The sequence below is a fragment of the Acanthochromis polyacanthus genome, chromosome 15 (assembly GCF_021347895.1).
Source record: "Acanthochromis polyacanthus isolate Apoly-LR-REF ecotype Palm Island chromosome 15, KAUST_Apoly_ChrSc, whole genome shotgun sequence".
NCBI lineage: Eukaryota > Metazoa > Chordata > Actinopteri > Pomacentridae > Acanthochromis > Acanthochromis polyacanthus.
The window spans coordinates 39,339,237-39,364,220 of NC_067127.1; the positions used below are offsets into that span (position 1 = coordinate 39,339,237).

At 38.6% G+C, this 24,984-nt stretch overlaps 1 protein-coding gene and 2 non-coding genes across 9 annotated transcripts in view; 1 reads left to right on the plus strand and 2 right to left on the minus strand.

Moving 5' to 3' along the window:
- The window catches only part of LOC127537550 (zinc finger protein 239-like), a 107,887-nt gene that overhangs the window by 79,613 nt on the left and 3,290 nt on the right, over window positions 1–24,984 (minus strand). For 4 of the 7 annotated variants that reach the window (XR_007947274.1, XM_051960138.1, XM_051960140.1 and 1 more), the window contains exons 3-4: window positions 24,735–24,836; window positions 20,769–21,968 (exon numbers count right to left, since the gene is read on the minus strand). Coding sequence is in view for 6 of the 7 variants with exons in the window: in XM_051960138.1 (XP_051816098.1) it covers window positions 20,769–21,968; window positions 24,735–24,752 (1,218 nt within the window). In the remaining variant the exon portion in view is untranslated. Of the gene's footprint in view, window positions 1–3,052; window positions 3,155–4,395; window positions 4,556–17,010; window positions 20,403–20,768; window positions 21,969–24,734; window positions 24,837–24,984 lie in introns of those variants that run through there. The other 3 variants (XM_051960139.1, XM_051960141.1, XM_051960143.1) reach the window with 3 other exon arrangements.
- Window positions 7,579–7,660, minus strand: trnas-aga (transfer RNA serine (anticodon AGA)). Its single transcript has one exon. It is a non-coding gene; the product is annotated as a tRNA-Ser (tRNA).
- On the plus strand, window positions 8,463–8,534 carry trnag-ucc (transfer RNA glycine (anticodon UCC)). The gene has a single exon. It is a non-coding gene; the product is annotated as a tRNA-Gly (tRNA).

Below are 24,984 nucleotides of genomic sequence, written 5' to 3' on the forward strand. Positions count from 1 at the left end.
TTTCAATCCTTGTTGACAAAAACATCCCTTTTGTGAATCACAATGTTATATCAGATACCAACGGCCGTTTTATCATTGTCTCAGGGAAGTTATATAATACAAAGATAGTGCTCGCCAATGTTTATGCTCCAAATGTGGACCATGTGGGCTTTTTCGAACAATTTTTTGCTTCTCTCCCAGATCTGAGCTCATACTCTCTTGTGCTTGGTGGAGATTTTAACTGTTGGTTAGATCCCGTGCTGGACCATTCCTCTCCCAACCCAGACTCAGTTAGCAGGTCTGCCTCACTCATTCAATCGTTTCTTTCTGACTTCGGTGTTTCTGATATGTGGCGTTTCCTTCATCCAAATAAGAGAGAGTACTCCTTTTTTCGCATGTCCACCATACCTTCACTAGGATTGACTATTTTCTCATTGACAATAAACTGATACCATTGGTGCGCTCCTGCACTTATCAAGGCATAGTGATATCAGATCATGTGCCTGTTGTACCATCTCTGGCACTACCTGACCTACCTCAAATTAAAAAACACTGGCGCTTTAATTCAACTCTCCTGTCAGACAATGATTTTGTGAAGCATATGGAAGAACATATATCCTTTTTCTTTCAGACAAACACCTCCCCAGATATACCTAGTCTAGTAGTCTGGGATGCTCTTACGGCGTACCTTAGGGGGCAAATTATTTCTTACACTGTAAATACGAAAAAAAAGGCCCACAAAGAATGATTAGAATGAGCCAACCAAACTAATAAAATAGACACGCAATATGCTCAAACTAAAAACCCAAACTTATATAAAATGCGAGTGGAACTTCAAACCAAATTTGATTTGGCCTCAACTCATCACATTGAACGCCAAATTTTGAGAAGTAAGAGTTTGTTTTATATCCAGGGTGAAAAATCGGGGAAATTATTAGCTAACCAGCTGAGAGAACTCAAAGCAAAGGGGCATATTACAAATATTAAAATGGAGGATGGTAACGTCATTTCAGATTATGCAAAAATTCATGACACATTCAGGAATTACTATTCTCAACTCTACACCTCTGAATTCCCGAATGATACTAGATTAACGGATAACTTTTTGAACCAGTTAAATATTCCCACACTCTCCCCCTCCAGTAAAATGAGATTGGACGAACCCATAACAAAAGAGGAGATAGATGTTGCGATTTCCCTACTGCAATCAGGGAAATCCCCAGGCCCTGACAGGTTTCCCGTAGAATTTTTTAAGGCATTTTCCTCACTACTGTCACCGCAGCTGAGCACAGTGCTGTCATTCCAGCAGGGCAAGCTCCCAGCATCATTTTACGAAGCATGTATCACTCTTATTGCAAAAAAAGGATCCGACGGAGTGCTCTTCATATAGGCCAATCTCTATAATAATAATAATAAGAAGAAGAAGAAGAAGAAGAAGAAGAAGAAGAAGTTTAATTTATAATGCACTTTACATTTGAAAACCAAATCTCAAAGTGCTACAGATAAAAACATCAACAATAAAATAAGTGTGACAATTATTGAATGTTGATGTTAAACGCTGAACCCTGTCCTTTGCCTCTCTCTTGGCCAGACGTGCAATATTGCTGAGGTGGAGGGATGCTGCCCCGCCCACCTACGCTCAGTGGTTGAGAGACGTTATGTCTTGTTTAAACCTTGAAAAAATACATTACTCAATTTGTAACTCCAAAGAAAAGTTTCAAAAAGTTTGGGGACCGTTTCTGGAATACTTCCATAACCTTCAAACTAGCTAGAGAGGATCCCTTACTCACACTTTGCTTCTGGTTTTTGTGTCAGCAAAATTAATTGTACAAATCAGTCCTCTCTCTGATGCCTCCTTTTAACCAATGTGTGGGTTTATAATTTGTACATATATTTATTTCTTTACTTTATTCCATCACTTTACTTATGTTTTTACCTTCTTAGATTGGAACCTGACATCAAGCTGCTACTTGTATCTCTCCAGGAATTAGGTACAGTTGGTGGACCTGTCCTGTTGACTATTTTATGTAAAAGTCTGGCTTGGAAATGATGGGTTGGGTGAGTTAGATAAGGTTTTTTTTTTTGTTCTGTGTTATATGGACAGGATTTTCTTTTTTGCCTTGAGTTGACTCTGTGCTTTACAGATTTCCTGTCACTACTTTATATCCATACCATGGATTTGTGAAAAATTCAATAAAAATATCCTTGATAAAAAAAAAAGATAATTTTGTTCATCTTAACAGACATAAAACAGGAGATGCATTGCCAGATTTATTGTCAAATCATGTAAATTAAAAAAAGGGTTATGTGTCATTTATACAGTGTGAATAAACTTCGGGATTTTGCGTACAAATAATCAGAATTTCTGGTGAGTAAAATGTTGCTATTTTCCTAAATAATATTGCGATTTTATTCAGTTATTATTGATGCTTTTTTATGTGTGTGGCAGCTGTCGCTGCAGTAGGAGACTTGCGCATCCCGGGTTTGTTTCTTCAGTAAAAGAGTTTATTGTGGCTACATGAGTTATCTGTCTGGGATTCAACGCCTCTATACTCCATTTCTGCATAAGAGGAGGTTTTTATAGCCATAAAATAGTTATTGTGGGGTGATTGATTCATACGGAGCACCGCTGATGGCCTAGGTGTCAAATGCATGGCCCGCCACTGATACAGTGAAAGTAAACTTCTGGGTTCAACTGTCTGAATTTCATGAGAAGGAAAAGGCTGGTAAACTCACAATGCTCAAAAGTATTATTCTCTACCAAAGAAAATGCTGCTCTTTACCTTCCTGAACAACTTGCTTGAAAAACAAGACTTTTCTTCCGTTACTTATCTTCATCACCATGTAAGACATTTTCAGAAAGTATGATCAGCAGCTAGTTCAGCCTCAAACAAAGAACAAGCAGCTTCCTAGCAGTCCACCATTATATCCTCAGTACAGCTGCTTCTGCAGAGCTACATCTCTCCAGCCATCGTCACCTGGCTTTGGTCGGCCCATCTAACCAACTGGAGCAACTTTAGACATTTTAAAGGACAAATGAATGATAATAATGTTACAGTGGTATGTTTCTCACTTTTTGTGAAGAATCCATGTTTCCGCCGTTGTTGAGCTCAGACTAAATAGCTGCCAACATTCCTCTGCTCCTCCGTCAGACTCTCCTCCTCCTGCCAATCACCTGTCACATCAAACACATCTTCATTAGGATACCACTCTATACACAAGTGTCAGAGTGTCCCATATGTTCATCAGCCAACACAGAGGACACATTTCAACTCAATAGTTCACTTTTAGCTCTTTTCAGTTTCACCTAAAACTGATACAAATGAACTTAAACTGTTAAAAATAAGGAACACAGACAGAAAACAGACATGGAAAAAGAGAATAAAGAGAACATAAAGATGCTACTGCAGGTGATTCAAGACAGGAATGCTGGTAGAAAACTGTTCATGCTGTAAGTTAGTGAATGTATTTTACTGCTCAGTGTTCTGTTTAAAGGCAGCTCTCACTCTCTGTTCTTTGCACTCTCCCATAGTGTCAAGTGTCCTCCCACTTTCAATGACAGGCGATTCTCAGTGATGATTTTTCTCACAGTTTCTGCAGTTTCCCCACTTGAAAAAGGATGTTTCATCTACCCAGGGTTTGAGCAGGACTCCACTCATCAATCAGACAGTTGCTTTCTTTCTTTTCCCTCTTTTATTTTGCAGTGGTCACAAATTCATGAGATACAGAGGTGGCAACTTCCATAAGTCCATACTTTTAGCTGATAGATTAAGGTGAAAAACCTTTAAACAGAACACAAAAGGACAATGTTCACATTTCTGCATTCAGCAAATAGTAACAACCATTCCTCATGGACATTTTCACCACATTGGCAAATGCTACTCCACTCAGTTTATGTTTGTCAACCTCAACACCACATAAACTGAAGCGACAAATCATGGCATGAGCAATATTCAACCCAATACTATACCACACATGAATTTATCTGCATTTTAAAGAGTTGATTTTAAATCACAGTTGAACAAATTACTCTGAGCATTTTTATCAAAATTTTTTAACCATTTTATACTTTTTACTTCATGGTTTTAAAATTATTTAAAGTGCATAAAGTGCTTTTAAAGTGCAATCCTTTCCAGATCCAATAAATAAATAAAGGGCATCGTAAAAACCCACCATTACAAACAGGATGAATTCACTGGTCTTAGCTGGAACCCTCTAATTAGCATCAATTAGCCTGCAATCTTATTTTCAACTGAACAATTACAAAACACACGGCAATTATTGGTAAACAGACAAAGTTTACAGCAAGCCGCTCGTGGCTGATCTCCGTGGCTAATGCTAATGCTAACACATACTGCAGTGGCACACATCGGCAGCTTAAACAGTCTTTTAGAGTCTCCACAATTCTGCTCTTACCGGCTGCAACCCGGATTTTGGAGATGAAGGCAATCCTGCACAGTTTGCCGCAGATCTTGATGCTTTCCCAACAGAAACTCACGGACACTTTGTTTGAACTCGGTCATTCATTCTCAGTTCCTCCTCAGTGCTACGTGTGTCCCCTTTTTTTGCCGCCGGTGGCAAACCTGAAGCCGCAGATTGTTTCCGCCCCAGCTGAGTGTAGGACCTGTGCGTAAATGCTTCTCCTTTGAGTTTTCAGCTCCTTCCAGTTTGACTTGACACATAGACTGCTTTGCACTCTGTGTCACCTGTACCTTCAGAGTTCTGAATAAAAGAACAAAAGATTTATTGCAAAGAACAAAAAGGTTTTGCCTCCACAGCAGCTTGTTATGAAAATGATTGTATTTGATGATTGAATGTTCTTATTCATTGTAATACTGTGTGATGTGTGCTAAAAGAGGAACAAGGACACGAGCTATCATCAATATTATTTCATCTTACATGTCTAATTTAAAAAAAAATATGACATTATATAAATATGCACTACTGTTCAAAAGTTTGTGGTCATTTAGAAATGTTTTTTTCTTTTGCAAATTTTGGATAATTGGTGGCCTTAAAAAAGAACTGAATTATCATTTGCATGAAACGAAGCCAGGAGACATCATGATGTGACTGGTTCAGCAGGCTTTGAGTGACACTGAATTAAACTTCTGCTTCAGGAAAACATGAAAGCTCTAACCAGCAGCCATTAATCGTCACAGGAGACTTTTTCACTGATCTTGTGTTGTATTTGGTGAATTTACCATGTTGTGTATTTGTACTTTCTCTGTGTACTTCACTGACAGTAATCTAACCACTGAGAGGTAGAACTGCTAAAAGTGTTTGAAGTTAAACACAGCAGTGTGTATCTGGTTCAGACAGAATTAATCCTCATGAAATGTGTGTGTTTCATGTAGTAACATAATAAGGTTTTGTTTGAATGGTATGTTTCATTTTACACAGGACCTGAGGTGTTGTTCATATTGTGTGTGTGGTTGTGTTAATTGTGTGTAGTGATCTGAAATTCTGAGCCCTGTTTTCAAAACCGTGCTTAAGCAATCTTAAAAAAAAATGTAATGCTAATGTTTCACAGATGAGACTGACAGCACATATCTACAGCCAGCAGCCAGTTAGCTTAGCATAAAGTCTGGAAACCACACACTGAGATAAATAAAAGTGCTAACAGGAGCTAAAATGGTTCCTAACAGTCATGCTACTGAGAAAACACTTAAATTCCACAGAAAATCTTCCATCTAGATTATATTTAATTCCAAAAAAGTTTAAGAGAAAATACCGCTGGTATTTACAACATAAAACAGATGAGAAGTGAACGAAAACCTCCACATTACTTGGTGATTGCTATTTGTTGTGGTCTGTATCCAAAGCTCTGGATGCTAGAAAGCAAATCTCATTCCGAAATCACGCGAGCTATCGTGCGATTTCTCATGAAATCGCATGTTTTCTCGTGAAAACGCCCCACACTTTTCGCTAGCTGAGCTGCGAAGCTGCCTGCCTGGCTAAATACTGGAGCTATGTCGAAAATTCATTTCTCCATCACTCACATGTATGAAATGACAAATGAAAACAGACCTCAGGTTGAAAAAAAAAAGAAGTTTCCCTTTAAGTTCTGGTGTTCTTATAAAACGTCATCAGTCAGAGACCAAGTCCTGATCCAGTTCAAAGCAGCATCTGATCCAGAACCAATGAAATACCTGGATGTGTTCTGGCTCCGCCCACATTATGGAGGATCATCAGACCAGACAAGTGAGGACTTGGAACCAAATATCCCAGAATGCATTTAGACCAGCAGCAAAGACCGAGGAGGAAACTTTCAGAGGAAACACAAGTATTTTGGGAATACTGCTGTTATTGTGACACAAAATGTAGTTTTCAGATGATTTGAGATGAGAAAGTGGTTGTAAAAACGTCCAATCTGTGGTCAGTTTATCCAGATGAAGCTGATTAAAAATGAGCTCCAACGGTTTCAGAGATGTGAGGTCCAGGTTAGACAGCTATGATGGACGGTCAGCCTCACTGTAGAGCTCCTTATCTGGACCAGACTTTACAATCTGCTGCTCTGACGCTTCTATAGCGTTTAAACAGGATATTAGTAGTTTATGTTGATCTAACCGTCACACTTTGACCTCACACTTTATTTTTATTGTTCAGAGAAAAATCAGTTTGAAAGAAGTTCATGTTATAACTTTATTTTGTTCATGTTTTACTCAGTCACTGACTGTAATAATAAGAACAGATATAAATTAAAACACAAAATATTATTTTGAAGTTTTGTTTCTGAGTCTTCAAGACAAAAAATAAGTATTTTTTGTTCCAGTCTTTGTAGTTCTTTATATTTGCTTTAAGGGCATATTTTAATTGAACATAATTGAAAATGGCGAGAAAAAGATCAGAACAAAAATAAAAACATTAGTTTTACTGCTTTACAAAAGATCTTTTTTCTATTTTCATTTTAACAATTCATTTTTGCCATGGAAGAGGATAAACATTGTCCAAATAAAAAAAGCTGTGATTATTCAACATGGAAAATTAAATCCCACTTTTCAACAAATAAGCAAACAAACATGAAGATCAAAGTGTGTTATTAGTCATTTATTAAATGAAAACAGTTATAATAGTTGAAACCCACAGGCAGAGCAAATAAAACTGGAGAAAGATGTATTAAAAAATCATTGATCTTGCTCTGGAAAAATCAACCACTGCAATGAAAATAAAAACTCAGTTAGACATTGATTACAGCACAAGATCTGTTCAAAGAATTTAGACCATGAAAGGGTTAAAATACACCAAAATGTGAGGAAGACCTCCTTTAATGGCCAAACAGAACATTTATAACATTGAACAGGCTGAAAAATGTTTATTTACAGAGTTAAATGTAATGTGGATAGTCCTGGTGGTTTAAATTCTTGAAGAAGTACACTGATGGAGATGTCAGAGTCTGAAGCTGGGGCCTCATACATGCACTGTAGAAGGAAACATATGACAATTGAAAGCATCACTCACATCCTCTATATCAAAGGTGAGTGCCTGTGCAGAAATGACATGATATTCAAATCAGGACTTTCTCACGTGCTTATTATGAGATCATCAGTTAAACATCATCTCTTCTTATTTCATAGATTGCCACTGCAGAAAAGAGTCAAACGTTGTCAGCAGGATTTGAACCTGCGCGGGGAGACCCCAATGGATTTCTAGTCCATCACCTTAACCACTCGGCCATGACAACTCCTGTCCTACTGCTTTCTCTTCTGTGTGATGAAAGCGCAAAATTTGGCTTCACATACAATCATCTGTCGTGTTCCCACCCTTGCTTTACGCATTTATCTAATCACTTAAATATTGGAGCTCCGTCTCTCCCTGTTGCTCCGTGCAGCTCTCCTGAGGTCAGCAGAGTCTCTGCTCACCTGTTGGTGGAGGTTAAAGTTGGTGGGTACTGGAGGACAGGCTTGGTGGTCAGAAAAATGCACACAACTTTTCATCCCCTATCATCTCCATTAAGTCCAGGGACACCAGGATCCAGAGCCCAGAGTGATGACCATTACACCATGGAACTTCCTCCACTGTCCTCCACCTCATCTTCTCATCTGACAGAGATCATCAAACACAGTACTAAGTTATAACACAACAACAGAACAAAATAAAGTTAGTTTACCCTGTATAATTCCAGTGCACCAAAGGACAATCTGAAATCAATACCAGCAGTTCAAAATATAATACAGGCTATAAACAACAAAATGACTCTAGCCAAAGTCTGAAAAGAAAGTTATAAAAAAGACTGCAGACCATGAGAATGTGGAATCAATAGGCTCATCAATATCACTTTCCCATTATGTGGAAGTTGTTTCGAGAATGATTCAAGATTTAGTTTCATTTTCATCAGGTTGTTTTGCTGTAGAAAATACTCAGATGTAGTGTGTCGTGACAGAGATCAGGGCTTCTGGCTGATGTTCATTTCCTCCCTTTTCTCTGCACCTACTTCTCTTATCCGTTTGAACTCCTGAGAGCACACAAAAACAGTCCATTTCATAGCGATGGTGGTATAGTGGTGAGCATAGCTGCCTTCCAAGCAGTTGATCTGGGTTCGATTCCTGGCCATCGCATGTGTGCTGGTCATGAAATGTTGTGTGCTTAATGTTTGTGACGGTTTAACAGACACAACTAAACACTTTGTCACAGAATGTGAATAGTATCATATTCTGTATTGTTTCTGTTTCTCAGTCTGAAGGTTGAGCTTTGTGTCTTGCAGAAAGAAACTGATGGACATGTCATAGTCTGAAGCTGGGGCCTCAAACATGCACTGTAGAAGGAAACGTGTAACAATTGAAGCCATCACTCACATCCTGTACATAGAAGGTGAATGACTTTGCAGAACTGACATGATATTCAGACTTGCTCATAATAAGATCATCAGTTAAATATCATCATCTCTTCTAATTTCATAGATGGCCAGGATTAACTGTTTGGAGGGGATTTTCAACCTATGTTTTACTGCCACAGCAGAAAACAGTTCAATGTTTTCAAACCTGCATGGGGAGACCCCAGTGAATTTTTAGTCCATCACCTTAACCACTTGGCCATGAGAACTCCTGTGGTACTAATTTCTGTTCTCCATCTATCCATCCATTTTCTTCCACTTATCCGGGGCCGGGTCACGGAGGCAGCAGGTGAAGCAGGTCGTTCCCACACCGCTGTGCACAGCGCACACACTGCACACCCAAAGTCAGCTGATCTCATGTGATGCAGATTTGCTCCTTGATCAAGTGACATTTGTCCGGATTTTTGGCACGAGTGGCGTCGGATCAGCACCGCAGCTGGATGGCCCAATTTACATACCCAGCACAGCTGATACTCACAAGAATAACTTACTAAAATTATATGCACTCCTGTTATTAAGTCCAGTTCAGTCTGTTAATGTTAACCGTTTCAAACTAACGTTAATAGGTGTGCTGCAACTTAAATAACAAGCTTGAAATTTACCTGTCCCATTGTCCCCTTTAGTATTTTTTTCTCTACTGTAAATCTTCTGTCTAAGAATAAATCTGAGGCTGCTGTTCTTTTTTTTTTTGTTGTCTGTAAATCCGCTCAAAAATGACACCAACCAACCATGGCGTCATTACTTAAGCTTCATGCAATTTTTTTCTTCTTTGTGACTGTGACCATCACCTGCCCTCATGGCAAATTAACCTATCATGTTTATTTCAAGCTGTTTCCTACATTATGCCATTGAGGGCTGTGCACACCCAAGTGAAACATAAAACAAACACAGGACAGACAGAAAGGTGAGGCATAGACAGTGTTCTGAGAGAAAAGGTGCATTCTATTTATTTGTGCTCTTTAATTCTCTGAGGCTGCTGTTCTGAGAATGAGCTACTAAAGCTTTTTCTGAATAAATCAATAAAGATCCATTTATGGAAAGATGTGATGAAGGCAGTTTTGTCTTGAATTATATTCAACAATATAACATATTTGACCACTTTTAGATGATTATTCTAACTTTAATAGACTAAAGTTAAGGCTATATACTTAATTTCCAGTAAGTGGTACAGCCCCTCCTATATTTTTATGTATGTGGCCCTCAGTGACAAAAGTTTGGACACCCCTGGGGTAAGGACAGGAGGAGGAGGAGAAGATGAGGGGGATGGGTATTTGACTTGGGAGAGCTGAATTTGGAAGTGGGTGTGAGCATTTACATAAATGGCTAATCTAAGTTTACTTTACCTCCATTTTCAATCCATAGAAACATACCGTGGAGCTGTCTGGCAAATGTTGCTCCAAATGTCAACCACTTCTTCTCCCTGTCAAGAACTGCTGCTAATGCTTTGACCGGCATGGCACAGAAATTCCTAGATTTAACTTACCAAGACAAAGTGACCTGCACAACAGACTTGGACATTGGATTATAGCAGCGTTTTAGAGGTCACATGATCTGCTTGGATCTAGGATCACGTAAAGACTTTTCTTCTAGTCACCTCTTGCTGACAGGGCTGGGCAGCTGCTGGGAGGTCCAACTAGGACATGTTGCAAGTTTGGTGGTGGGACGAGTGATTGCATGTGGCTTATCTAAGCTCACACACTCATACATGCAGCCACACACACCTACTTAGCATTTGTTCAGTGGATCATGGATCAACAAGCACAACAGGTTTGAGAGTTTTGCAATGAGTGCTGGAAGTGAAAAATTTGTTTTGAGGGCTTGTTGTGTTGTTGTGCATCAGTCAAAATACAATAGGTTTATAAATCTATTTTTAAAAAAAGTTGAAATAAAAGAAAGAAATCAATGGTAAACAGTATGACACATTTTAAGGACTTATTAAAAAGGATTCACTAGATAAATGGAATAGAAAAAATGACTTTAAATTAAGTGAATAAATGTAGACACAAGCTTCTTTAGAGTAAATCAGGCAGTTAGCAGTTCTAAAGCAGTAACAAGATTAAAAGCATGAATATTAATGTCCCAGAATGATATGTTAGTGGTGTAATATAATACAACATTGTGCACCAACACAAAGCTTTCACTAAATGTTCATTTTGTAAATGTTTATAGTGTAGTACCACATTGTATAGCTCTGTCTGGGAAAAATTAGCATGTTAAAGATCAATGAAGTAGAAAAACATGAACTAAAATGAAGTGAAGTTTTTTTTCTCTACTGTAAAGTTTAATTGTTTCAAACTGGATCCTGAAGAAACATTCACTCATCTTGTGTGCACTTCTGCTGTATTTACAGCTAAATGACAATAAAGCTTGATTTAATTTGATTTTGATTTGAATAAAAGTGCAAACACGTTTCATAAAGGTAAATAAGGTATAAAGGTATAAGGCAACTTAGGCCAGATTTGAATAGAAGTGATCCCTTAAAAACACACTACAAGTCCATCTTCTACAGGGGATCAGTTCTGACATAAACCACTGATCAAACATTGCCCACTGTGCTGCACAGCACACTAGCAGAGGTCCAAAGTTAGACTCATTCAAAGGGCTGCACTGATTCTATATCTGTCACTTGTATCGATTTTACTGCTGATTATCTGTCAAACACGTCTACCACCTCCAAGCTATCATGCTCATGTGATTTTGTCAATCCTTTTGAGTAACTCTGATGTTTGCAACCCCAGCCCCCGCCGTTGTGCTAATTCAAACAATTTCAAGGACAAAGGATGGGAGCCTATTGTATCACACAAGCAGCAGTGCAACGGATACGGTGCCAGAGGGGCACAGTTGTCAAGGATTAGCGGCCGTCACAGGCGCAGATGGATGTATCACCTCCCAGCACCGCTGATGAGTGCCTGAGTAGGACAACTGCCCCAAATGAGCTTTAAGCAGAACTTTAGATGCAGTCAAAAGATTTGAAGTGAAATAAGGAACCAACCAGAGCATGTTGGGAGGATGAGGGACAACAAAGAGAAGAGGGTCGCTTTCTGATTGACCTGTTGCTCTGCACAAACCTGTGGCTCAGCACATGCATGATGCAGATTTAGCCCCTGAACAACCACTTTAGTTCATAATGCTGGTTTTCAATAATAACTGTGGTGAAGACTGGAAGTTTTTGCACTATTTTTGGTTTTCATATTAGCCAATATTCCACATACTGAAAAAATACATTTTTAAAAAACTTTTTTAAAACTGCAATAGTTCATCATTTTACAGAATTACAAATAATAACTCGGAAAAATCCCAGATTTATTTTAAAAATTCACATATTAACTGTGAAAAACAGGCTGCGCAAAATGTCCACATCAAAAGTCTGTTTTTTTTTAAATTGTGATTTGTTCTTTTATAACATTTGGCTGTAAAATAGTACCAACTGAATTAAATGATTGAAATCAACAAAACACACAAAAACTACAAAACACAACATTTTAAAGATATCCAAATCCTAAAAATGTAACATTTTATTATCTTACACAATTTTTAAATTGTAAAATAAAAACATTCTACATATTCTAAAACTGTTTTACATAACTTCACTTTTTTTGTTAAACTACCAATAATTTCCAGTAAAATCCTAGAAAAAAGTATTAATTTACATGTTGATTGTAAAGAGAAACACACAAAAATGATATTTTATACAAATAATAATTTATTATTATATAATGTGTGAATGTAAAAATGCACTTTTATTTCAAACTAAAAATTACAGATATTTGCTGTTATTTTACTTTAAAAAAACATACAGATTTTAAAAGTTTTTTAATTGAACTTTTAAAACTATCACCTTAATTAAATACATGAAGTGATCCAAACAGAACATTAACATTGTGCCTTCTGTGCGTCCATACTATAGAACTAGCTGTCCCTCAAACACTGAATCTTGTGACTAGTTAGTCTTATTTATAGGGGAAAAAACCTTCCCAACACCCAGGTCTTTTCACATTCCTGAGAGGAACCCACCCCCTTTCTAAAACAGAGAGATCTTATGGTGACAAATCTTCAAACCAACTTCCTCCTCTTCCTTTCAGCTGCAGTAATGGCCCAGTGAACTGGATTCTCTCTGTCCTGACTCACATCCTCTGTGCCATAACATTTATGCTGCCTATTCAGAAGCTGCTACATGAATCACAGCAGGCACCAGCTCAGCTCATCACATCCTGACTAATAGTCTGAATATTAGTCTGGGATGATGTGATATCAGAAACCATATCTTACTGGAAAGCCACCACACGTACACACTGCTGTTTACAATGTTCATTCTCGTCAACTTTGGCGCTGCTTGAGCACGAATCTGGTTAAGAATCTGACAAACCGAGGTGTTGACAGTCGATGTCTCATCCACGCTTTTAAGGCCTTGTTGTTCTCTCTGCAGCCAGGCCATACTTATCTCACACAAGAAACTGTATGTGAGCAGAAACAATCGGCTTGACTGAGTGCATTCCCACCAAGGTGTTAGGTTACATGGGCCTGGTCTATTTCAAAGATGACATCAGCAAGAAGGGACTTTGCAGCATTATCTTTGTCACTCAGCTTTTGAGAAATGGCACATCAGTCACCAATTCATGAATTTCTGGCATGACGTTGCGATATCAGGAAATAACCCGAGGCCACTGCAGGATAATACTGAGATTACATTTATTACAAATGCTAATAAAAATCCACACTTAATCAATTCTCACCGTGAAATGATTTAAAGTGTCCCATCCAGACTGTGGAAACTTCACAGCAGACGGTGAAAACGAAGCATTTCATTTACATGTGAAGAAATAAATCTCATCCATAAGTGATTGTACATTCATTCACCGGCTCACACACCACCTACTGGATTTTTAAAAAGCCACAATAATACAATTCGCCGAACAAAGAAAATGGTAATCCACGAGTCAGTGTGACTGCATGGGTGGGATGAATCTGAAACGACCTGAGAATGACTCTGAGGAATTTTCACACCAAAAAGCTCCAGGAGAGCCAGACTGAAACAGCAGCCTATAATCTGTGGGTAGTGCAACTGAAACAACAACAGCAAAAAAAAAAAAAAAAAAAAAAATTTTGTGGGGACAAATACGAATAAAAGATGTTAATGATGCTCTTTAAAAAATAGAGTAGGCTACTATTTACAAAATACTATTTTTTAACTGTCCCATATCCAACAAGTGCTTTATTTTCCCCTGTTGTATAAGAATGAATGTGGCAGCTGTATGTGTGTGCATTAAGCACTCTGAAAGCAAAGAAGGTAAACAAAGACTGAAGCACATACACATGCATGTGCGCACACACACACACACACACACACACACACACACACACACACACACACACACACACACACACACACACAACAATGGCTTGTATGTGTAAAGATCAGATTTCCATCATGTTGTTTTTTTTAGGATGAGGCATGTGTGAACAAAGAACATATTTTGTTTGCTCATAGCCATCTGTTGAAACCAGAGGAATTTCTACAATTGTAAATAGGTTTGTTTGACCAGGCAGCTGCTTCAACTGGGACGATATTCACACCAAAAACAACACATAAGTATTATTTTTCAGAATCAGTGTGTAAATCGTGAATCCTACTAGGCGCTTGCAACAAGTATTTGTCTTTCTAAATGTCCAAAAAGTAAAAAAGAGCTGCTCATCTGCATTGCATTTGTAAATAGATTCACTACTCCAGCTAAATTCTGAAATGCCTAAGAACAGTCCCTCTGTAATAGCAGGCTGATGAAAAATGTCCAACTATACAAAAACTGACTGTCCTGCTCTGCAAACTCTGAGAATGCCGAGTGAGAACACACAAAGCAACATGCTGACGTGTGAGAATGATCAGGGGTTGTCACAAAACCGAGCATAAAAAAACAAATCCAGTATCTGTGCAGAGCCAAACCTGATGGCCGGACACTTAGCTGCTGCTCCCAACTCAACTTGCATCCCACTAAATATGTAAAAAAAGGAAACAATTGAGGGATTGTTGCCCCCTTCAATGCATGGCACCATGTGCATGGCCAAAACCATGCAAACATTCATTTGTTTAGGGTTAGTGGCACAGAAACAAGAGCGGGAAAACAACGGCTAAATGTTTGTCGCTGAATCACAAAAGCTGATAGCTGGTTATTTGCATTCACAAGATCACAATCAGTGCTCCACCGCTAAATGGTGAAACCCACATTGTCATAAAGGAATAAAGGACATTATTATAAAAGCCAGTGGCTCTGTGCTGAAGAACAGGAGATACCGTAGCATTCTTTTGTCCACTGAAGGACTTTTATGGGCTTCGGTTCTCTCACTCCAGTTATGCCTGATGGCTCAAAATTATACTTGTTTTCCTGCCCCCTGAGGACTGGTCTTAAACTCTGCTTTCAATCTTGAAGAAACAACAAAACAGCTGTCAGAGTAATGCTTCCTGACAAGCCAAGATAGACAAAAAAGGAGACAAAACCAACACCCTAAACACTGAAATACCAAAAGAAAACCACAGAATAGTGACAGAGCTTTCAGAAAGTGTGGAAAAACTCATTACTACGATGTGAACGCCTTCAACTTGTGCATGATTTCATTTTCAAAAATGTAATATGAAACATAAAACCGCCCGCACAGGCAAAGTAATCTTAGTTTGCCCAAAAGTCTATTGATTCCACTCTTAGACACTACAATAGCTTAATAATGTCTCAGCAAATAATCACATTGCATTCAGAAAGGCAAATTAAGGTGTCTTTTTGTTACTTGGCTGAAAACGAGTTTCTATCACACAGACGAAAAGAATTGAACAGAGACAAGATAAAAGCCTCCAGTGTACTGAGAAATCAAAACTCACTTAAGATGTCAATAGTGTCACAGGGAAGGAAAAAAAGGAGAAGCAAGATGCTTGCATCGGGAAAACAAATCCATATCAATACTTTACCAAGCAGTTAATTCCATGAAGGAATTCAATGCCATTTACTGACGGGACAGCAAATTGTGTGGCATAAAGATAAAACCGAGGTCATACGCACAAGCAGTGGCGGACAGAAGCAACGGAGGAGATCTGGACGGTGGGGGGGGGGGGGTGAGCTCAATAGAGCAGCAAGTGGTGTCATTTCTACGGGAAAAAGGAATTGACATAAAAGAAGACAACGTGGAGGCATGTCACCCTCTACCAAAGAGAAGAAGCACGGACGTTCCTGTGGTGATCCTGAGGTTCGGAAATAGAAAGCATAAAAACGCATTGCTGAAACAAGGACGGATGCTGAGAGGAACAGACGTGTTTATCAACGAGCACCTAACCCGGAAGAAAGCCAGGCTGCTAAAGAAGCAAAAGAAAATACAAGGAACTTGGGTGAGAAATTGTAAAATCTTCATTAAACTTAATGGTGCACCTGAAGAGGCTAAAGTCCTTGTAATCAAGAATCTCAATGAACTAGATAAATATGTATGACTTGCTCATTCAATGGATTTTAGAATGTATTGCCGCTTTACAAAATTTTAGATGAAATGTCAATGGCAATTAATAATGTACTAGAATGTATATCAGTTGAATTATCCATAGAAAATAAAAAATATATTTTAAGTTGTGTGTACAGAACATCGGGAGCTAACATAAAGACTTTTAATGATCGGATGATCCAGACATTCTCGCAAATAACTGGGAAAACTATTTATATTTGTGGTGACTTCAACATCAATTTACTTAATACAGAAAAACATCAAGAAACTGAGGATTTCCTAAATATTATGTATAGTGTTGGAAATCAGCCTATCCTACAATGAAACAAACCAACAAAATATGTGTAAGGCTGTTTCCGCCCAGTTCTTTTGATGGAGTAGTCAGGAGACTTCTTCTTAAAATCAAAAGTATTTATTACAGCAAAATTGAATGTGCGATACAGAGCTCTGGGCCTGAATCCTCTGTCCCTAACCGACAATAAGTGTTCAGTCAGTTCGGATGGAATCAGACCGCTAACTGTTCCTGACCCAGTCTTCTTATACTCTAACAGTGTGTATAGCTATCGATCAAGGCCGGCCGCCCCTTCCGATGCTGCGTTGTTCCGCTGTCCTCTGTCACAGCAGATGTTTTGTCATTACGCTCACGTAGGAATGACTTCGCTTCTGCAAAGCAAGATTAGAAACTGCACATACAACTCGCTCATGTTCTTTACTGATTACAGCTTACGTCAAAAACTATCTGTACCTTTATTATCAAAAACTGTCTGTACTTTGATTATCAATCACTTTATGTCTTGATCATCCTTGGTTTCAATCACATGAGTAATAAGTAAAATAAAGCTGGACTTATCTTCTTTGTTTCATTACAGTCACACCATGGTAATGATGCTCTTGACCTTCCTATTCCTCAGAACCAATACAACTCTTTAATATGCACACTGAGCAATTATAAAACACACCATTTCCCACAATAGTATGAGCTTTTTTCCGTCTATTACAAAACCCAGTAGAATAACAAGCAGCAGTGCTACTTTAATCGATAATATTTTTACCAATGACACTCAATATGGATGCACAAATGGATTGCTGATCTGTGACATATCAGACCACTTACCTGTGTTCACGATAAAAGATTGGAAATGTAGGAAAAAACAAAATTCAAGATAGCTAGCCAGAAGCATTTACAGACTGAACAAACAACTAATGCGCTGTTCAACGCCCTGTTGGAACAGGACTGGAGTTCAGTGTACAATGAAGAAAATGCTGACAGTGCATATGAGAACTTTTTAGAAATATTCATTATGTCATTTAATAAATACTGTCCTATTATAAATAAGAAGAAGAATAGATACAAAGATTGCCCATGGTTAACCACAGGCTTAAAAAAGGCTTGCAAAAAGAAGAACAACCTGTACGCAAAGTTTATCAAATCAAGAACAAAGGAATCAGAAATTAAATCAGGGCTTAAAGTGAGAAAAAATCCTCAGCCTGAACTTCTAAGATCCAATTTATAGTGTCAATAAACGTATTTAAATGTATTTTAAAACTCACTAAAACACAATATATATGAGATTCTATTAATTCAGAGCAAATATGAGGTCATCTGGTGGAAATGATGCCGATTATGATCCCACTATTTTATTGTTGCTCAAATGTAAAACCTTACTCGGCCAAAACTTAAGACATTTTAGAAAGTGCCAAAAGTCAGATTTTTTTGTGTTAATGTTTCAATACCACATCACTATAATTGCAAAGATTTATTTTAGTGTAAAGGGGAAAAATCATGAAAACCAAGTACATGCATTATTAATAATTTTTATCTCTTCAGTAGATTTAACAAGAACTCAAAACAACACCAACCACAACAAAACTGCTACAAAACTATGCTGCGTTCCTTCATAAGGCACAATTTTTACTTACAACATTATCTCAAGTGTCAGTCTCAAGAGAATATAAGTGCTTGGAGAATACTGTTTGAAAAAATTTAATATTCTCTGGAACACTACAAGAGAATAAACTGTCATATGTCACTTGCTATACCAACTTTGTATTTCAGCAGGTAATAAAAGTACTAGTATTAACTCTTAAATGCAATTTTAGTTATTGCCTCACAATATAAGATACCTCTGAATAAGCTGATCATGATGCTGACTCTCAAACTCTGTAACTAGCAAAGAAGTCCGGGCCTTCCTGATCTGGTTTATCTGGGTCCTGGCAGCAATGGACTGCTCATGCTGAAGAACTTCTACTCTGGCCTTTTCCTCTGGAGTCAGAAGATCTGATTAAGAAGCCCTCTGTAGCACATAACCACACATACATGTTAGTAACTGCTCATTTGATACACCTCAATAATCTGTGTGATTAGTTTAAATCATTTGATTTTCAATTTGAACTGACACACATTTTGTTTGTTTTTGGTAAGGGAAAAAAATGTATTCACTGTATAATTTGTTCAGTTGGCTTTCAATTTAAATGTTGTTTCTATTTTTTATCTATATTTTGGAAAGAAAAAACGGTGAAAAGCAGGCTAAGAACATTCTTATTTAACTATCTATCCATTATTCATTTCACACAACTCATACGTTCATTCTTTTCTTACTAACAATATTTGCTTAAGATTGGAGATTTTTTGTTTGTGGCTAGACATCATTCAGATGCATAAGGTCACAAAATCTGCTGAGAGCTATTTAACTCATTATTACAAACATCCTATATGTCCTCAAATAAAAAAGGTTCATATCACCTAAGCTACATTCAGTTTGTGCATATTTAACTAAACAGATGTTCTGAGTAGAATAATGGGACAAATCCGTATGGCTTGATCTTTGATTTTTTTTCCTTTCAAAATAAAATCCAGCAAACTAAATAAATGTTTCCTTTTTTCCTTTTGCTGTTGTAAAACACATAGAAAATGTTGAAAGATTAAGAAATCAAACAAAATCAACACCTTCTGTTTTTGTTACTTTTTAAAATTCAATATCTAAGCCCGTTTGTTTTTATTTTGTGGCGAAACCATGGGGACTGTGGGACATGCACGCGCATCGCCACTGACGCACTTACGCCAATGGGGCGAGTCAACACACCGCGGCTCAGGGATCGCGGCAGCGGCTGCTCTCTTTGTTAATCAGCAGAGACACATCCTCTCTCCTCTGTCACACAAAGTCTGAGCAAACTTTAGTATCTGCGTCTTTGAGCTAAACACAAGCTCCAACGCTATTGACCAGTGATCAGCTGCTCGATTCTTCACGGCACCACTCACAGATTGGAGCTCCGTGCGCTCTGGACAGACCAGGCAGCCACAGGGCTGGGACACGTGGAATGGGTCTACAGTCCAAGCAGAAATAAAATAAATAATATGCAATATATATCAATGTGTTTCCAGTAATTCCCTTTAAATATAATTACAAAAACCACCAACAAATATTGCACATTTGGATTTTGTTTGTGGGATACTGTTATTTCTTATCAGTGGCTCAGCAGCACTGACGATGCCGAACCAAGAGGGTGCAGCACATCGTGCACCCAGCAGTCGATGCGCACTCGCAGTTAGAAAACTGTGATTGGATAAAAGTTCCATCAGAAAGTCGCATGCCTGGACAGAAGGTGTATATTTTTTAATGTAGGATTTGGAGTTTGATTGATTAAAGCGGAGCAACTGAATGCACAATGACGCACATGCTTGGAGCCTTCGGGACGGAGATGGATGAATTTTTTTAAATGGTACATTTCCATGCGCCGGAAAACTTTAAGCCCTGCATTTAACTGAGTAACCACTTTGAATGGTTTCATTAATTTACCAGTCACGTCTGTCAACGACAGCTTTCCTCTTAATGGATTTTGCAACGAAGCAATGAAGACACTAAACAAGAAATTAGACCTGAATTCTGTGAAGCCGGATCTCAAGGACTTTAAGTTTGTGGAGGACTTCATGAACTTTTACTGAACCCTGCATGGACAAATCTTCTTGGCAGGGGTTCAGTCTGTGTCCAGTGTGCATACGCTGGTGTCGTTGTAGGGTTCCCTGTTGGTTGGACGTTGGTCCAGACTGGTCAAAGCAGCACTGTTCACCATTGGAAGAGTGCTGACAAGTCTGAGGGTGTTGTCCATCTGTTCTGTTCTGCTTGGAAAACAAACACACAAAACAGAGAACGTCAGTGTTTCCTGCAGCATTGAAGAACTGATGCCTTGCCTGAGATAGAGAGCACCCCAAATGACATCTGAAGACACTTTTACCTGTTGGAATTTAACATTCAGTTGTCTGATTACATCAGAATTCCTAATCTAACCTACATCCCCAGATTAACCTGGACCAGATTTCTGTGTCAAAATGAATACAGGTTAGACTGAACGATAGCTGATAATGTGTTAACAGAATTCAACTGACCACAGTTGTTCAAAACAGTTTTGAAACAATTTTGCAGCAATATCCAAAATTATCCAATACACAATTGTGTGTACACTGTGACTGAGACCAGTCTTTACATACCTCACTGTGACACTGATTGAATGCTTTCTTTCTGGTGTGGATCTGCTGGTGTCGTTTCAGGGAACCCAAAGTTGTAAAAGTCTTCTTACACTCATCACATCTGTATGGTCTCTCCCCAGTGTGGACACGTTGGTGAATTTTGAGTTTTGCATTGGAGCTGTAGCGTTTCCCACACTGGTCACAAATGTATGGTTTAACCCCAGTGTGGGTCACTTCATGAGCTTTTAACTGTGAGTACATTACAAATAGTTTCCCACAGTGATCACATATCCACACATCATGGCCAGTGTGGATGCGTTGGTGACATTTTAAGCTCTGTTGGTGCTTGAAAGTTTTTTCACAGGAGTCACAGTGGTACCGCTTTCTACCAGAATGGGGGCATTGATGGATCAACAACTGTTCATGTTGGGTAAAGGTTTTCACACACTGATCACAGTTGAATGGTTTAACTCCACTGTGAATGAGTTGATGACTTTTTAACTGACTCTTCAGAGTAAAAGCCTTTCCACAGTGATCACAGCTGAATGGTTTAACTCCACTGTGCATAAGTTGATGACTTTTTAACTGACTCTTCAGAGTAAAAGCCTTTCCACATTGATCACAGCTGAATGGTTTAACTTCACTGTGCATGAGTTGATGACTTTTTAACTGACTCTTCAGAGTAAAAGCCTTTCCACATTGATCACAGCTGAATGGTTTAACTTCACTGTGAATTAGTTGATGTCTTTTTAACGCACGCTTGTGTGTAAAAGACTTCTCACACTGATCACAGCTGAACAATTTCACTCCACTGTGAATGAGTTGATGATTTGCCAGATGACTCTTCTGATTAAAAGCCTTTCCACACTGATCACAGCTGAATGTTTTAACTCCACTGTGAATGAGTTGATGTCTTTTTAAGCTCCACTTCTGAGTAAAAGCCTTTCCACACTGATCACAGCTGAATGGTTTACCTCCACTGTGAATGAGTTGATGTGTTGCTAGATTACACTTCAAAGTAAAAGCTTTTCCACACTGATCACAGCTGAATGGTTTCTCCACAGTGTGAATACGTTTGTGAATTCTGAGCTTTGTTGCTGTGATAAAAGTCTTGCCACATTGCTCACAACTGAGTGATTCATCTCTTTTTGCTGTTGTTGCTGAACCATCCTTATCCTCCTCAGAGGTCCGACATCTCACTCCATTGCTGTGTTTACATTTCTGTAGCAAAAGACAAAGATAAAAACAGAGGCAGTGTTGGAAGAGCAATCATGAAAAAATTTATCCTAAAAGTCTCAATTCCATGTAGTTGGACATGAGGCTGAAACAAGATCAAGAATCTGCAGACATGCTGGCAGCTTTGTCATTAGAAACCTAGAAATGTGTCAACAGCACACTCACAATGTCAACAAAACTATTTACAGAGGCCGATAGTTTTCACCTTCAACAACATCAATGTCCAGATTTAGGTCTTAATGGCAGCAGGGTCAATTCACACCACCAACACTTTCTAGTTTCTCCTAGGGGACCAGATGTTGATACCAGTCCAGAAAAGAACTGTAATTCTGCCACTGAAATTTGGATTTGACCCCAACGACCCGGGAAATTTGTTGTGCAGCAGTTACACAAGCGTTCACCATCAAACAACAAAAGCAACAAAACAGTTAAAGGAATAGCAACGATTAAAGGAAATGTTTTAAAAATTGAAAAAACAGTAAAACAATTACAAGCAAAATAAAAGCCATTTAAAGAAAAATCAAACAAAACATAAGATAGACAGGCACATCAGCAACAATCTTGGTCATTTAATCAGACGTAGAAAAAGTTTTCAATAAACGGCCACCGATGTAATCAGGTCGAGGACTTTTCTTTGGTCTGCACTGTTTGAGACACCAGATTACATTGCCCACATCAAGAAAGGGATTCTGTGGAGAGGCTGACATGAGACAGTTTTTAGTCTCAGCATGTTTAGCCCTAAAATCATGGGAGTCAAACCTGACATAAAAACTGTTTAGACTTTGAGCCAGCTCTAAATCACAATTATAACCAGTGAGCTGAACTCTCTCATTGACGCATTAATTAGTTCCAGTGATCAGATTCATGCCGTCCCAGACTGAACTGAGGTTGTTCATTTTGAGCTGAGACTCAACTTTATCTTTGTATTGTCTTTTGTGGGTCCTGATCTCCTACTTTATTTCCTTCTGTCGGTTATACAGATTTAGTGTATTTCCTTCTCTGAAGACTGTTTTCCTTCTGTACAGTAGGTCTTTAAGCTTCTTAGAAAGCCATGGCTTAGTGTTTGGATATAGTTTAACAGTTTTTTCAGGAATAACACTGGTTTCACAGTCTGTGACCCAGCTGCTCACAACATCAGTCGGTTCATCAATATCAGCTGAGGACTCCTTAAACACGTCCCAGTCAGTAACCTCCAGACATCCCTGCAGAGTGTGACAAACTTTCACTCTGATGTTCTGCACTTTGCCTTGCTTCAGTACAGTGGTAGACAGGGATAAGGAGGATGCAGTTGTGGTTAGAGGAACCCAGAGAAGAAGCACCTTTCACATTGTTGTAACAGATCAAAGATTTTGTTTCATCTGGTGGGGCATGTGATGTACTGATGGAAGTCTCTCAGTGTGTGTTTTAGTGTGCAGTGGTCTCTGGATGACCTGATGGATAAGCCCACAGGCATTTATTTCACTGGCCTTTGGATGATATCGACAAGTTTCACAAATATCTGAGGAAATTTCTGAGGCAGATATGGAGGGCACAGTGAAACAGAAAGCAGTTCTAAGTCAGTAGTGAACAGTTTCAGATTTGCACCAGCGCTGTCCTTGTCCATTTGGAAGACCCACTTGAGCCCAAGCTTTCATTTGCTGGCTGATGTTGCTTCAATAATTCCACATGTTCTATCCTCTTGATGCCATCTATTTTGTGAAGTGCACCAGTCCCTCCTGCAGCAAAAACACTCCCACAACATGGTGCTGCCACCCCCATGCTTCACAGTTGGGATGGTGTACTCAGGCCATCCTCAGCCAGCATCTTCACAAGGTCGTTTGCTTTTGTTTCGGGGCTGATGAGCACATTTCCCTCCAAAACAATTCTAACCTTAACCAATCTCCATCTTGAGCAGTAAGATGGCTTGACATTCCCATGGTGTTGATCTGTGCATGTAATTGTTTGGACAGATAAACGTAAAACCACAGCAATCTGGAAATTGCACCCAAGGATGAACCACACCTGTGGAGGCCCACAAATGTCTTCCTGATGTCTTGGCTGATTTCTTTAGATTTTCTAATGTCGTCACACAAGGAAGCAGTGTGTTTGAGGTGTGCCTGAAAATACATCTTAATCTATCAAAAGCTTTCAAAGTCAGGACATCATCTTGAAGGAATAGCAATCTTAGTGGATGCAAACTTCTGATTGTGAAGAAAGTCATAAAAATTCTCTCAAAAAAAATCTCTCTTTCGTTATTCTGGCATTTAAAGATAATTTTGGTCATCTTAAACGACATAAAACAGGAGAAGCATTACCAGATTTAATGTCAGATCGTGTCAATTATAAAAAGGGTTATGTGTCGTTTATACAGTGTAAGTAAACTTCTGGGTTCAACTGTCTGAATTTCATGAGAAGGAAAAGGCTGGTAAACTCACAATGCTCAAAAGTATTATTCTCTATCAAAGAAAATGCTGCTCTTTACCTTCCTGAACAACTTGCTTGAAAAACAAGACTTTTCTTCCGTTACTTATCTTCATCACCATGTAAGACATTTTCAGAAAGTATGATCAGCAGCTAGTTCAGCCTCAAACAAAAAACAAGCAGCTTCCAAGCAGTCCACCATTATATCCTCAGTACAGCTGCTTCTGCAGAGCTACATCTCTCCAGCCATCGTCACCTGGCTTTGGTCGGCCCATCTAACCAACTGGAGCAACTTTAGACATTTTAAAGAACAAATTCATGATAATCATGTTACAGTGGTATGTTTCTCACTTTTTGTGAAGAATCCATGTTTCCTCTGTTGTTGAGCTCAGACTAAATGGCTGCCAACATTCCTCTGCTCCTCCGTCAGACTCTCATCCTCCTGCCAATCACCTGTCACATCAAACACATCTTCATTAGGATACCACTCTATACACAAGTGTCAGAGTGTCCCATATGTTCATCAGCCAACACAGAGGACACATTTCAACTCAATAGTTCACTTTTAGCTCTTTTCAATTTCACCTAAAACTGATACAAA